General features: G+C 44.3%; 2 protein-coding genes across 4 annotated transcripts in view; one reads left to right on the top strand and one right to left on the bottom strand.

Annotated features, from left to right (window-relative positions):
- The window catches only part of LOC131886633 (TBC1 domain family member 2B-like), a 55,915-nt gene that overhangs the window by 2,457 nt on the left and 37,980 nt on the right, over positions 1 to 15,478 (bottom strand). The window contains exons 13-14 of one of the 2 annotated variants that reach the window (XM_059235023.1): positions 4,624 to 4,701; positions 3,743 to 3,984 (exon numbers count right to left, since the gene is read on the bottom strand). In XM_059235023.1, coding sequence (XP_059091006.1) covers positions 3,952 to 3,984; positions 4,624 to 4,701 — 111 coding nt within the window. In that variant the 3' untranslated portion in view covers positions 3,743 to 3,951. Of the gene's footprint in view, positions 1 to 3,742; positions 3,985 to 4,623; positions 4,702 to 15,478 lie in introns of those variants that run through there. The other variant, XM_059235022.1, reaches the window with a different exon arrangement.
- Positions 9,332 to 15,478, top strand: part of LOC131886642 (uncharacterized) — an 18,937-nt gene continuing 12,790 nt past the window's right edge. Inside the window, exon 1 of one of the 2 annotated variants that reach the window (XM_059235037.1) lies at positions 9,332 to 9,648. In XM_059235037.1, the coding sequence (XP_059091020.1) occupies positions 9,619 to 9,648 (30 nt within the window). In that variant the 5' untranslated portion in view covers positions 9,332 to 9,618. Of the gene's footprint in view, positions 9,649 to 9,744; positions 10,797 to 15,478 lie in introns of those variants that run through there. The other variant, XM_059235036.1, reaches the window with a different exon arrangement.

Raw genomic sequence — 15,478 nt, 5'->3', positions numbered from 1 at the left:
CAAGAGGAGAGAAAAACCTCAGCTCAAATTATCCAAACTCCAGCTAAACAATTTGCGAAACCCTCCCCATACAGAACCTACATACAGTACAGTGTATACCGAATGAATGGTAGGCCCAAGTGTTTCCCTTCAGGTTGGTTTGGCTGGAGGACCAATATGAATGATCCAACTTGCTTCTTACTAAATCAGGCTCGAATTGGGAGGAATAAAGAGCGGTGTCGCAGCATATTGAGTATGATTAACTAGTGAGACGGTGTGTGCCTTCTTCTTCTTCTCCTTGGCTTGGAGGCAGGTTTTATGGAACATCCAGTCCCCATCACACCAAGCGATTGCAACCGATATTGGTCGCTCTCAAGTGAAACAACGTCGGGGGATGGAGTTAGTATTGAAAATCAATAACACCTATATGCTTATTGGAAGTTTGGGGATTAACTCGGGGAAAGGGTGGGACAGCTTGGAGTTTGGGGAGGGCCCTTATTTCGGCCATCTTTTTCTCCTCACGGCCCACCCACCACACGATCCAGATCTGGACGGTTTCTTTGTTCCATTTGAAACCCCCCTCACATTCTCATCTCATCTCCAGACGACCACTGTCATTTGTCCTAAGGGCCCTAAGCACTTATGGGATCAAAACAACTATCGGTAGATAAACAGATCGAAAAGTCCACGGACCACCAGACTTCTAGATTGGACTTTGAACCATGTTTGAATTCAGATATTGAAAAGACTGCCAACCCAATGGAAGTCAAGACTTGGAGGAGTGATGGAGGATAAAAGAATATAAATATATAGCTTTGGTTGTTTCGGACCTCTTGGGCTTGAGATTACCACCTCAAGTTCAACCTCCGTGTCCGGGTCAAGAAAGAGACCTACGAGGAAAATCTTATATCTGTGAATAGAGCCAGTGAGGCGTAGGATAGAGGCCTAGTCTGAGATGGGAATCGATATCAAATGCGGTCACTCTGATTTGTCGAGATGGCTGGTGAATGCAGTGCTGCCAACTGCACAGTATGCAGGATGGTTCTAGGTTCCCCGTTCTAACATCATGCACCTTTAACACATCTGCGCACATGGATTCCTCGTCCAAAACCTTGCTTGTGCGTCAGGGATGGATGCTACACGATGAAAGAGCTCGCTTGTAGCAATATTGATGAAACCGATATTGATCATCGCTAACAATGCTGGTGCCTGGCGTGCCAATCGCTATCTCTTAAAAGACGTCAGGATATTTTTACGGACCATTTTCGATCGCTTTTATGTCTTAATCTTTGCGGCAGAAAACACGGCCTCGCCCATTTGCAGATGTATTATCTCTTTTCTTTTTCGTTGGGGGAGGGGAAATCCTATTCCAGCCATTTCCTGTGCTAATTTCTTCCAACCCAACTTCTGGGAGCAACAATTCGTTGATCTGAAGAAACATCAAGGGTAATATAATCGCTTCCGCAATCTTCTTCATATCCTCGGAAACATGACAAAAATATACAGTAGAATAATCAAACCCAAATTCCGGGGAGGGTCTATTCTCAAATAGATAGAACCATTGAGCTCGAGAATCGTTTCGGAGATGAGAAGGGGACTAAGAAGCTAATGGAGTGCAAGAACTCATTGACCTTAACCGCTGAAGCCGAAGCTGCATGACTAAATGAATGGTAACTGATACTCACAAAAGAAAAGTGAACCTCAATGAATGAGAAGAGAACGCCCCACAGCAATGAAGAATGAATGAGGAAAAGGGACGACCCAGATGGAATGGAAGAATATGGGACCCGAGCCAATGGTCCACTTGGGATCCCATGGAGTCTTCAACTATCTGCATGGGGTCATTAGCCACTTATTACAAGTCATGGTCTCGGCAATCCTCTTTTTTGGGACGGGGCCTTTTAAAATGTGTCAAAATCTATTGAGCCCACATCGTGATTTGAAATTGATGAATTTGAGCCCGAAACCTCTCTTTGGATGATCAAAATTGTGTGAAAAATCAAAAAAGAGGGGCAAAATTGAAGAATGGTTCACAAAAACAAGGGAAAAAGTCTTTTAAACGGTACTTGTCACTGTCAATGAAGCCTAGCAACTACATGGCCTTAATGTTAAGTAAAACATTGATTGTCATGATAATTGGCCAAAATGCATTGAATTTTTGGGAATTTGAAAAACCTGTTTTTCTGTTGGTTTGGCTAAAGTGACGAAATTTTTGCTCCAAAGCCAGTCGAATATCACCCAAAATCAAATTTTGAGGAAAAACGAAGGGCGGAGAGTTTTCTTGCTCCGAAAATGAGAAAAATGAAAATCAATTTTCTAGAAAAGATTGGGTGAGTTGTTCAACTTCATCAAATATGTGGCCTCAAGACACATTTCTCATCCTTTTTGGATCAACAAATCTTTTCTGACGGGCATGTAGATAAATGCGAGAATCGACAAAATAAAGCAAGTATTTTAGTACTGTACTAGTACTATAACTGTACTGTAATTGTACTGGGACGAGTCCTCTGAGTTTTTGCCGGACTTGCCGGTCTTTTACTAGAGTCAGGTCAAGTAAAAAGGCAAAGAGAGAGCCATTAAGTGTAATATTTGCGTTTGTTGGTCATAATTGCCAACTTATTTACAATCTTGGCTATTTCTATTTGCCATTTTTCGAGGTTTAAAAAGCTTCCGTTACTGGCATTTTCAAAGAGGCAATTCTCCAGGTACATTAACCATTCACTCTCACGGTCGCGATTAGGAGGGCGTGGCTAAGGCTGAATGGTGGACCCAAATCAAAGTGGAAATGTTTTTGTCCAACAGCGAGCGAACTTCTTTGGGTCCAATCGGACCTTTTCACAGTTGGTTAGAGACACCAGAAGAAAGACAAATTAAATCTCTCCTTTGTGTACGAATCCTTTTGATCTTCCAATCCTTTTGTCACGTCTCAAATGGCTGTGGATATCCCGGACACTTTGCGGCTACCATTGGCATTAGCTACATCCTATGGGCTATGTGGACACTTAAACTTTCCTCTTGTCCACTAGGAAACAAATTCAAGGAGGTAATTTTTTGGATCGGGAAAGCCAGTCATCAGACTTAAGAACTCATTCTGAGCATGACCAGCAAATTTGGTTGATCCTCAAAGCCAAATCGAATAAGAGAGAGTGCAGTGTTGCCCAGACACCTTTTGATGGGATGAACTGGGCATAATATTATCTCACTTGACTATGAAACCTGCCTCCAGTTATTCAAGATGACGACACATTGGGGACGTCGAGAGGATGTAGAACATTCACAGAACGTCACATCCACTGCAGTAGCTTCAAGATTTGGCTAAGGACCAGCCCTGGGCTAGGACTGTGTTTCTTACAACCAATTTGCTCCATTCTGATTTATTCATACATTCATATTCAGGTTCAATTTGCAATACACAAAAATGTTCGACAACTATTGGCCGCGAGATAGAATCTGGTCTTTTTCTTGGGATCACCTTGGTTCTTTTCGCGGACAGTTGCTTCACTTTTCGTTCAAAACAAATTGGCACCAAAGGACATCAGAATCCCCAATACAATCATGGCAAGTGTGTCTCGGATTCCACCACTGCAGACCGAGTGCTTCGAATAATTCAAAGCTTGTTCCAGATTGCTCCACACTGGATCATCAAAATGATTCCCTGGGCTTGGGACTGTGGAACTGCATGATCGGGCCAACCGATAACGTTAAAGAAAGGAAACTAGTCCCCAGACAGTAATTGAAGGGTTCTTTATTTGAGACTATCATATTAGGGATTTTATTTCATTCATCCCAATTGAGGTCAAGTTCCAAATCGTAGCACCTGATACGATTTGAATCAAAGTTCCAGTCAAGGTTGTTCATCTCAAGCATTTTATGGATTATTTTGGTGCAATCACTTTTATCACCAGGAACAGTCATTGTTTCACAACGAGCATATCTGTCATCAAGAGAAACGGAACCATATAGGGTGATCAATTATCTCACTGACAACAAGAACCAAGAACGAACCTAAAACACAAGGAATGACTCCCAGGAAAACGTGGTGTGACCGGAGTCCCCTCTTGAAAGCATTGACGGTTACACAAAGATGGATGAAACGTATACACTTCTCTACTCTCTCTTCAGTGGCATCAGCACTTACTGCACCAAAAGAAAGCCAACATTGGTTCGCATGAACTCGATCAGTGACAATGGGAAATTTACTGTGTACATAATGCCTTTTACCCCTGAAACCATCCTCTCTTTTTTTTCGACAGGTCGGCATTTTATGGGAACTTGAGCAAGAAGATCACAAGGACTGACCGACTATAAAGATTGGACATGTTCGGCAAAAAACTTTCAATTGTATTTACTCCGTCATTTGATCTTGCAACAATATTTGTAAACCTTTTTTCATTAACTAAGACTTCATATGCCCAATCTCTGTCTCTTGTATCTATTTAAAAACTTCGAGAATAAAATGTAGCATTAATTTCGGTCATGTCTCACATAAATCCGATAAGCATTACCTTATATTCCAAGAAATTCAAAATGGATGGGGGAGGGGGTGGTGTTCCAAGACGAACGTGACAAAGATAGATGATAATACGTTAGCTTTTCTGAGATTTCAACTTGAACGGCAGTGAGCTTTTTCTTCTTTTCACTTACCTCGAGCAATTTGTAATGGTGCTCTCTTTTGTGGTTGATGGTTCGCATTGGAAAGGGGTTGAGTTCATGAAATGCAATCTGGAAAAAGAGCAGAAAACCAAAGAAATCAGTTCCAGTCTTCTATTTCAGGGAATCGCACTATGGTCCCCGAAAACAACTGTCTAAGAGAAATAACTGGCTATCACTCAAGAAACCAAACGAAATCCCTCTAGCTCTTCAAGAGATTGGAAGGAAGTCAGGCACTTTCGGATTTTTCTCCTTCTGTTCGAATGGACATCCTTTTGTTCTGTGGTGGTTGTGTGGTACCGAGTATGTGGTGGTACCCTCAGAGGAATTCTAGATATATGTAAATGAGGAAAGTAAATCAGAATACAATGTCAGACAACACACTCCCGCATCGACCCATATGTATGCATATACACCAGGCACGGCGAGATGAACACCAGAAAGCGAAAAATACCCTCAAGAAAATAGCTTGCTTCAATTGCACTCTGCACGAGAAACCTGGGCCAGAGAAACGGCCTCCATGATGGCACGGACATGTTCTGAGGTTTCTTTGGGCTCACCGAACAAATGTTGGTGGTTAGAATTGGAGGCCCTTCGAAAGGGCTATGTTAACGCATGAGGAAGCTTTATTAGTTAATTGTTTGGAAACGACGAGACTCCTAGAGTTTCCCAACAAAACCATTGAGGTTTGGGAAGATCCATCCCACCATTCCATAATGAGGATGTTTACGTACTTCTCCAACTCTCAAGTCCGAGGAGCAAGATTGAGTAATGCATCATTCTCCACAAACGAATACGAGTTACGACGAGTATGTTCAAGATCTAAAAGAATTCATCATCCACAAGTTAAAGAAGAAAGAGGGGCTTCTGCCATGAAGATGAGGCCCCATTTGTCTTTGTTAAAAGCTAATTAGAACAGGAGCTAAAAATGGTTGAACTTTGAAAAGAGACCGTGTGTCTCTTTGTAGTTCGTATAACAGCCTACAATGAACCTTTTTCCCTCCCCTTTAGATCTGAAACAAGATGGAACACCATTTGAGTAGTATATGACTTTGACTCCTGCTTGGAGAGCCCAATCCGTACAAACTACAACACCGTCCGTATCGCAGAAGCACAACACCGAAGGAGGAGAATGGCAGCAAAAAAGGGATCCCTTGAAATGGGACAACTTTTCTGTCACACCATTCCATTTGTCAGCCCGGAATGAAAAGACCGGCAGATTAAGGCCAAAAGATTCACTCCACTTCGAAGAGTTTGGGAACGGCCGTCGGACACAACAAGCAATAACCAGGGTGGTCACGAGCCTTCTCTGCATGATCCTTCCTTTTCGTTAGAAAAGAATTACCGTCTGATTGTGCTCTGGTTCAATTCCGTCCAAGGAAGATTGAAATAAGGATACGTCTGCCCTTGTTCCTCGGGGAGATTCTCGCAATTGGAAAAGTTTCCTTTGTTTTCATTTCATCCATCACCCTAAATTCCATCCGCACAAACAAAAATCTCACTCCGTCATGAAATCAGCGACCAGTTTGAGCGGGAAAAAAGGGCGGGAAGTCTTCTGTTAAAAGAGACGGTTGAACTCTCAGAGCACGCGCCACAAGAAGGTTGTTCGTTTGCGCAGTTTTCAAGTCGTAAAAGGATTGTGATGTAGCTAGGTGTGTGTTTTTTTTCATTCAACTCCATGTCTGGATCTTGATCTTAAGCTGTGAGTAATTGGTCGACAAAGACGAGCAACTGAGAATCGACCACCCGTTTCGCTTGAAGGCTCAAATTGTCAGAGTGAGATTTGTTTGACTGCCAACCAGACGGAGCTCGTTTATCAATTACCTTTGGCGGAAAGGGAGGAAATAAGGTCAGTCTTGTCTTTGGGACAGAAACAAACTTTGAGGCTGATACAGATTCTCATCGTATTGGCGATTGGCCTTAGAACGTAGTCCTGTCCTCGTGTTCCAGTTTGAGATGGGTGCTGACTTGGGGGAAAAAAGTTGGCGGGAATTCTGAAATCACTACCCACCACATCTACCAACGGACAAAGCCAGTCAGTCAGATAATCCGATAACAAAAAGACCGAGCTTGAATTTTTCAGCTATGGTTTCCTTCGCGTTATAATCCATGATTATACACTGGCTGGAGAAGGAAACCTTCCATCTCGTAACGCAATCTCGAGCAATTTCTGGCATGCTCAAGGTTGCTTGGGTTTGTTTCTCGCAGTGAGAACAGATTCGCCTCAGAGAATCGCCCGAAATCGCTTGGTGCAAGAAGTTCCTTTTCAATCGAGTGATACGTATCCCTTTGAAAAATGATATTGAATTTGTTTTCGCTTTCTTTCACTCGAGATCCAGAGCCATGGGGGCGAACCGGGGGTTTGAGGGCTCTAGACTTGGCAAGTCATCCTTCCCCTCGTTTCGAGGACATAATCATTAGAACACGAGGTTCGGCCAACGCTTCCGTTCACTTCAAGTGTCTTACCGCAGCAATTGCAATTAACGATGAGATTCCGATTCCGATATGTGATTATTTCTCTCTGCTCACCTCGGTTACTAACAACATCTCATTCGCCCAGTTTCTGAGTGCCTGGAATCAGTAATCTTTAATCCACGAATCAAGTGGAATAGCATCTCTGATATGGTACGTACCCAACCATGAGTGATGACCCGGAATAGGAAAACTTGGCCCTGATAGTCGAGCCCCACTACAATGGGGAGGTCGATTCCGTTTGCTGCAGACTTCCCAACCGAGAGTGAAAAAAAAACCCAGCGAATAAACTTTTTTTTTCATTCCCATCGGATTGAATATCAACCTAACCCAGAGCCCCAAGTCAGTCACTGACCGACCTTATCCGTCTTTTCCGAATTTCTCCCCCTTTCTTCCCAATTCAAGCAAGTCTGCAACGCCAATAGATAAGGACTTCTGGGATGCTTGGACGGGCAACAAAGGTAGTGTTTGAAGGCCCTTTGACAATGAAGTGCCCAATCGAAGAGCTACTGAAACTTTTGGGAGAAGCCTTGGTCGAATCAAGCCTTTCACATTTCTCATTGTTATTGGGATTTGAATCGACCGATGAGAGAAAATCTCGACCAAGTTCACTGTCCCGTCCACGAACTACAGAGGTCTTTGTTGGCGGGATTCAATGCGTTTGTACGCTTAGCGTAAGATCTCAAGTTTGCTCGTAGTGGCTCTCGACCTATATCTTAAGATTGTTCACAAGATTCTCTCCAGAAATGAGTCTTCAAGAGCAATGAACCATAACGAAAAATGGTTGAAGCACATCCCGTAAAAGAGGAAGAACGATTTCCTTGGGATCAAAAACCTGGCCCAATGAAGATATACGAAGCCAAATGTGATCTGAATCGGACGAACTTTGCCATCTTGATATGCCAAGGGAAACTTCTTTTTCGAATGATTTCCAACACAGGGCTTACGCTTTTCTTCCGTCTGATCCCACCATGTTGGTAATCAGTCCTTGGCTCCCCTGAAGTCGTAGGTAGCTCCAGCAATCAAAACAACGATCAAAAATCAGGACCGGGATGCGGATTGAAAAGCCCAAAGCGACTGTTTTTTATGACCTTAAAGGGCGTTATGGTTGTAGCGCATGCAATACACCACGTGGGAAGGCCTTGAGCATCCATTTACTACCAACGACGTCTGAAGTCATGAATAGACTGTTTGATGGAGCCTAACTGTACAAGTTCGTTCCCAAACTTGGGTCGTTGAACCACCAACGCAGTCAAGTTGAATCTACTTACATGTAATGGCCTTGGAAATGAGAAACCATCATATTGGGAGAGAGAAAGACCAAGTGGATATGTAGGTACGTACAGTCGTAGAAACGAGAGACCTCCCTCCCCCAACCTTTTTACTTGTCTTTCTCTCTCGGCGAGCACTACTACCAAGAACTTGCGACGAATATCCAGTTCCCTGACATCCTTGGAGTCCTTGGCGTGTTGTCCACTTTATGCACATCTGTGCCCTCACAGCCGAGACGTTCGTAATACGCATACACTCAATAAGATTGTGTTACGGTGGATGAGCCCCCACCGCCACCAGTACCAACATCAACCACCCAAAATGCAGAGACACACACCATGAAGCAAACAGACCGAGGGGAGAGAAATATGAAATGTGCTTCACAGGTTCAGGCATTCTTATGAAAAGCCATTAAACTAATGGAATAGTTCAACTAGCTCCACTTCCATTGAAAGATCCAGCCATTTGGCATGCGCATAGTTTGTCGCCAAAGTCAGGAGCTCATGTTGCCATGATATGAGTCAGTGTGGTCAAGCCCGATTTGCATGGTTGTTAGGTGGTTGAATCGTGCAATGTGATTACGAATGTATAAGATCGGGGCCCTGGATCCACAATGGGGCAATGGGGCCACTTTGGGACATGAAAGCTTGATGTATGTTCAACGCCCAAAAGAGGGACCACATGTCTCATTATAATCATTTATCAGCTTTAATGACCTTTGCCTCTCCCTATAGGCCATGAACCCTTGTGAGAGAGTCAGCGTTTATGGGCTTGTCATTGCCGGGGCTTATGGCCTTTAACATGCATTTCAACTTGCAAAATTGATTTTTGTCCTTTTATGTCCTTGAGTGAGCGAGTGAGCGAGCAAGTCTTTAGTGCTCACAATGTACCCCTTCAACGAACATTAGTTGGAACATAATGCGTGGCTTTTGGCAACTTTTCCAATCCATCCCCAGGAGTTCAGGCTCTGGTGATGGGATTGACAAACTCATGAGGAGCAAAAATGGGAGCCGACGAAAGGTTTCATAGTCGGGGGTCCATTTCGTTCGGAAGAAGCCAGACAAGCCGAATCAAATCGATTGTTTAAGTCGCTTTTGGCACGAGGACATCTCATTTTGCGCTCAATATCCGGAAGACAAAGAAATCCTTTGGGATCAACTCAAGTCCGAAGATTTTCTACTAATACGTCCTCGGTATAAAAAGAGGATCAGAGTGACGGCCAAGTCTGGCTCGAGTGCGAGATAAATGTTAGCAATAGGGCCGTGGATAAGCGAGGTAAGGCTGGCTCACAGGTGGTGGAATGTTTGTCGCTCTCAAATGGAGGCCAATTGCTGTTTCTTTTTCTTCATGACAAAGACAGCATCTTCTTTGAAGAAGAAGAAGGAGGAGGAGGAGGCGAAGGAGGAACACCAGAACAAGGAGAGAGGTCTGCATGTGAGGCGGAACACGCGAAATGCCTCCTCGTCTTGGCTTACATACATTGGTTCCTTTCAGTCTACGCAAAGTGAGAGAAAGACTTGAATGAAGATCAAACTGGGATACAAGGCTACATCCGCCAAGATTGAACAGCCTTTTTCCCTTCCTTCTCATGCTGTAACTCTCATCTCGTACTCCTTCTCCTGCTCCTTCGTCCTCTCCTTCGTCTTCTTCTCCTTCTATCCCTCCCTCCCTCCTTTGGCGTTCCTCCACGGCCTTTTCGACTCTGAGCTTGCTCGCCACTCTCGCTCGCTCACATGAAGACAAGGCTCGAAAAGGCGGAAGAAAACGGTCTTCTTCTTCTTCTCCTTCCTCTTCTTTTGGTTCCTTCGTATTCTGTGAATGTCCCATAAACGATGTCTCAGTTACAAAACAGCCTCCGAACGGACAACGCAGGTATCCATTGGGTTTACTTGTGCTAATCCGGTTCGGAGGGCATTCAAATGTTCCACATCCAGTCCCCTATCATTATCATTATTCCTCGTATCATCCTCACTCTTGTTGCCACCTTTGCATGAGACGTAGTAGTCCCCGCCAAAGGCAAATGTGGGCTATGACGATCAAGTCTAGAAGGTCTGAGGCATCACCTGCACACTTTGGAGTCAGCTTGAATCCAGTTCGCGGAGCCAGGTAAAAATGGCATCTAAATGGGAGAATGACGAACAGGAACTGAGGCGAGCCCTAAAAGTGAATCAACCAAGTGGAATGTCTTTGCTCCAAGGGCAGCTTACTTAATAGAAAAAAGAGAGTGCGCTGCTGACTTCCACAACAACAACCAATAACCAACCAACCAATCAACCAACCCAGCCCTCATCAATCGTTGAGGCCCCATTCAAAACAATAGCAACCATCGACAAGATAGTTTTGGAAAATAACTCACCATGAAAGTGCTAGTTTTAGTGGCTATTTTTGCTACTCTCGTGTCTGTTCAAGGCAAACACAAAAAGGTAAGAAGAGCTCAATCTTGGCTCCGAAATTGGTGGCATCCCTTGAGTACCAAAAAAAATGCTTCTTCAGAGTAGATTTTACATTATTGGCATGCTCTTAGTTCACCATAAATTCAGTGGACAACGTGTCAAAGCCAATATCGCTACTTAACGTTCGAATGGACAGGTGTACTCGAAAAACTAATGCATTAGAGAAAAGAGCACTCTCGCCTAGGGTTGCTTTTCATCTCCCACAAGTGTGAAATTAAGATGGAAGTGGATGTATCTTGGGAGGTGAAAAATTCGTTCAACTTGAAGGCCATTTAATTTTTAAACCACAAAAAGTTCTACGCGGTCCCCACCCGAATCGAAACAACGAGATCTTTTGTACCTTGTGTTAACCATGCATGCACTTAAACCTAGAGAAGAGTTGCATAATGGGAAAAAATCCCGAAACCTCTCGACAGATGGACTGAAAGAGAATGATGGAATGGCTCTTGCCATGAGTTCAGATGAAAAGGAATTCTCTCGTCGATCTTAAATGCAAGCCACGTAGTTCCTCCCCCTCCCAAAAAGAGCCCTGCTCTTCCCTCAGTTTCTCGAGGCTGGTAGCATACTATATCAACTGAGGAATCCGGAGTTGTTGAGATAGATGGAGAGCTTTTTGGTCAGAGAAAGAGAGGCTAGAGACTAGAATCGTGATGTGGCACTTCATGGCGAAGCAACCCAAAAACTGCTTCCACAGGCACATGTTCCTTCCGTCCTTCCAACTTCTCCATCCCTTAGCACACTCCGGCAAAACTCCCGAGACAACCTGAATGTCAGTGGTTTGGCAATTAGGTACCTACCTTTATTGGTGGACATAACTGTGTCTCTTCAAGAGAATAGCTTCTTCGAGTCATTGTAGTCGTGCTAGATCACGTCTGTTCTCTCTCGCGGTCGATGAAAGAACTTTCTGGGAAAAGAAGCGATCTTGCATTTGACAAGGCGACAATAATCCATTACCCCTTTGGCCTTCTCCAAATGTAGAAAGAGTTCTCAGCTCTTTGCTCCGATCATATCCTCACCACTACCAACCATTACAACCGAGAAGAAAAACAACAATAGCAGCGGGACCAACCACACGGAATGGGCATTGCTTGGCCTTAGACTGGGTTGACTAACTGAAGTACATGTATGGGAGAGTGCCCAAGATGTGTCTGGTGGGTGGGTGGTTAGGTGGGTGGAGAGCGAGGGGAGGCTCTTGGACAGGCGAATGCCATTTATGTCCATCCATGATATGAGGTTTACGACAACAACTCCATTTATGGGAGCTCTTCAAGGAATGAACTACCTTGATGGAGATGGACCCGACGAGGCTAGCGCAATCAAGGCTTCTGAAAACCGCAATCTTGCGTCCAATTATTTTGTCTTGGCTTTCTACGCTAAAGTTATTTCCACTCATAACTTGCTGCACAAAGCAGGATGACCGAGGTTGTTGCACTTGATTGCACAAATGCATAGAGTGGGTCGGCCGACGCCGTGCGTGTGTGGGGATCATGTCGAAAGCAGAGGCTTTGGGTGCCATCAAACATTCATTAGAAGACCATTGCTTCTCAAGCATTTTACCATTCGCATTCACACCTCTGATCTCCGTCCTCAGGGAACCCGTTCATACGTACATCTCAGGTATTTTTGACTCCCTCCCAAGGGCTGTGGAACCAGACTCTTTTCTCTTCGTGACGATGCTCGCCATGGTACACATACACATACACACACACTAGGTGGAGGCTAATTCACTTCTGGTTCACAGTGTTTGATTAAGAGAGACAAGTAACTGGGGAACTGTTCAATCTGCAGGTTGACGCTTTCCTCACTGACCATCTCCAAGGACCTTGGACCCCCCATGGACAAAAAAGAACACTTTTGTTTCACGACAGACGACGCAAAACTCGGGTTGTTCCCAAGGGCCGCCAGACCTGAGACCCGAAAGTTGTTTCATATAGATCTCTTGAATCCAAATCTTGAATCCAAACGGAAGCGCTAGGAGAAACGTCGAGGTTAAGTAACCACAATCAGCGTGGATGGCTCTCATTGACAAGCCAAGCCTTGGAAGTAGCCCCTAAGGACCAGAAGAAGTAGATCTTTTGACAGAAGCTGCTGCTCTCTATAGGCCCTAATTCTGTATCAAGATTGCGGTCTCTTTCCATCCATCACTCTAAGACATCTTGGCGTGACGTAGATTGGGCTTGCGAAACCCCCTGAAGATTTTTTGTTTTCCCTTTCTCCTGTTTTTTTACTCACAAACCAAGTGATATCCATGGACGTTTTTCGCTCTTCATTTCCCTGTGTCAGTTTCAAACTAATCCCTCAATGAGTGAGCGAGTGACAGAACTTTGGTTGGTCCGAAGGGTGGGTTAGCGGAGGAACAAATTTTGGATCCTGACGGGACAAGCGTGACGCTCGAAGTGATATCTGAATAGAGCAGAGATTAGCGTTTTTATCATCGTGTCATCCATTTTCATTGCTCATGATATGTCAACTCGTTGAGGGGAAAAAGTCAGTTGCAGAATCTCGGGAGCTCAACTGCCCAATGGGCTTCAAATCCTCATAGAGAGGGAGAGAGAGAGAGATTCTGTTGGTCGGAAATATCAAAACGTGGATGCATCTTAATCAAACGAGGGTGCCATCTCCCAACAGGCCACAATACCATCCTCTCTAAGGGTTTCTTCTTCATGAATCTCCCAATTTGTCAGCAAGGAAAATGCATCTCAACTCAATCTTGGGTCTGATTTTGAAATTGGTGCATCCCTCGGGAGCATGGGCAAATATGTTTATTTGAGCTTTATTTATTTGGCCCAGGTTTCCATCAAAAGACCAACTTTATTGGCATGAGCCTGAACCAAAGCCTTTGATTTAGCAGTGGCTTGGATCCCTCTCGTGTTCTCCTAAATCAAGTCAAGTCTGGGAACAAGGTAACAGACCCTTGACGGAAGGTCGGATGCTGAGCAAAGTTGATACGGCAAATAATATAAAAGTTGGAAATGACGCAGCAACTTTGCGTCTCTGCCATCCTTGCCAAACTCTCATGAGACTGATCCCTCACAATCCAGTTACTTGTCAGCAAGTTTGCTAGTGTGTTCCAGGCCCTCTCACCAACAAGTTGGAATCGCTTGGCACAAATAAAGAGCGAATTGGTTCCGGGTGGTGTTATTAGGGCCCTTTGTCAACGAAGGAAAATAGGGCCTCGCCTTGAATAATGATATTTCAGAGTGAGGCGGTCTTGGAACGAGAAAATGTGTTCCCCCAGATTTTTCAAGCCCCGCGCTAATGATGGCATTGCTGGCAATGCTCGCACACAGACAGGAATATGTGAGTGGGGTTGTGTAGGCAATAATTCAATTCCACCGATGCAAGAAGGTCTCTTATGACGGACGGCCTTTTCTCGTGGACCTGGACCTGGAACTGGGCCAGACCATTCATTCCATCTGGTGAAGTTGGCGGCCAGGGGTTTGGGAGAAAGAGGAGTGTTCATCAGTTCCTCTTACAGCCACTCTCATTCCAAGCTGGTCGAGATCATGTGCCAAGTGAAAGATAGAGATATGGACTCTTCGGACCTGATGTAGTGCGAGAGTTCTCTCATGAGTCATGATGGACATATGCCACACAAGATCAGTTCCAACTCAAGCAGAAAATGCCGCCTTCCAAGTCCACACACACCAGAGGGACAAAATAGAAAAGAGAGATCCAATAAAAAAAGCAGGCATGAATGCCTTGCGAACAAGACGATAGACAAAGGAACGAATGACTTGGGGAGGGGAGGGGGAGGCCCTGTTCGTACTTGCATATGAATATATGCATGTAAGTTGTTGCCCGGTACAGCGGTGGGTGGGTGCGTACCCGAGTGGGTGGATGGAAAGATCCGCGATGTACTACGGTTGGAACAGATCTAGTTTATGATTCCTGGCTTGCAGGGGTAAAACTAGAGAGAATGGCAATCAGAGCTGACAGGATCTCCATCTCTTGGATTTGACGGACCATTTCATTCTTCGTATGAGACAAAAAAAAAGGATGGAAACGACACAATTTTTTGACACGCTAGAGCCAGCAATGTGTATGAGAATTTTGAGAGGGATACTCGACCCATCCTTGACAATATTGTAAAGAAAATCCATTCCACTCCGTAGCTAAAGCCCATTAATGTTAGTAGTCTTTTGTAAAAAAAAAGCATAATACATTAATTGAACTCACTTGATGAAGGTGAATTCCCGGGAAGAAATGCTGGGTTCACTTTAGTTTTAATTTGGAACATTACGCCGTAAAAGGTTTTCTCTCTTGAATCTATAGCATCCTTTGGCCCAAAACTGCTTACCATTTCAAAACCGTCATGCGAGGGATTCAAACGAAAGTGTTTTGGACAGTCAATTGGCCAATCTGACGGAATCGGTGAATGCGACGAGTGAAAAAATTGCCTAACAAGCTGAAAAAATGGGAACTTGGTGCCAGAAAAGCCCCCGAAACGAGCGAAGTAAAAGTTCTGGGAAAGGCCAATAAAAATGGAAGAATCTTTCAACCTTTGGGAATTGATTGTTGAAATTGAGTTCGAGATACTCTCTGCAGGTATTTCACATCTAATGAGCAAGGACACCAAGTTCCAAGTTCAGATAATAACTTGGATAGAAAAGAAAAGAAAAAAATGGGATCATCATGCACCAAAGCACTTT

Source organism: Tigriopus californicus, chromosome 9, assembly GCF_007210705.1.
Source record: "Tigriopus californicus strain San Diego chromosome 9, Tcal_SD_v2.1, whole genome shotgun sequence".
In the NCBI taxonomy this organism is placed as follows: domain Eukaryota; kingdom Metazoa; phylum Arthropoda; class Copepoda; order Harpacticoida; family Harpacticidae; genus Tigriopus; species Tigriopus californicus.
The sequence above is the reverse complement of the archived record's forward strand: the minus strand, read 5'-3'. Positions and strand labels throughout refer to the sequence as shown.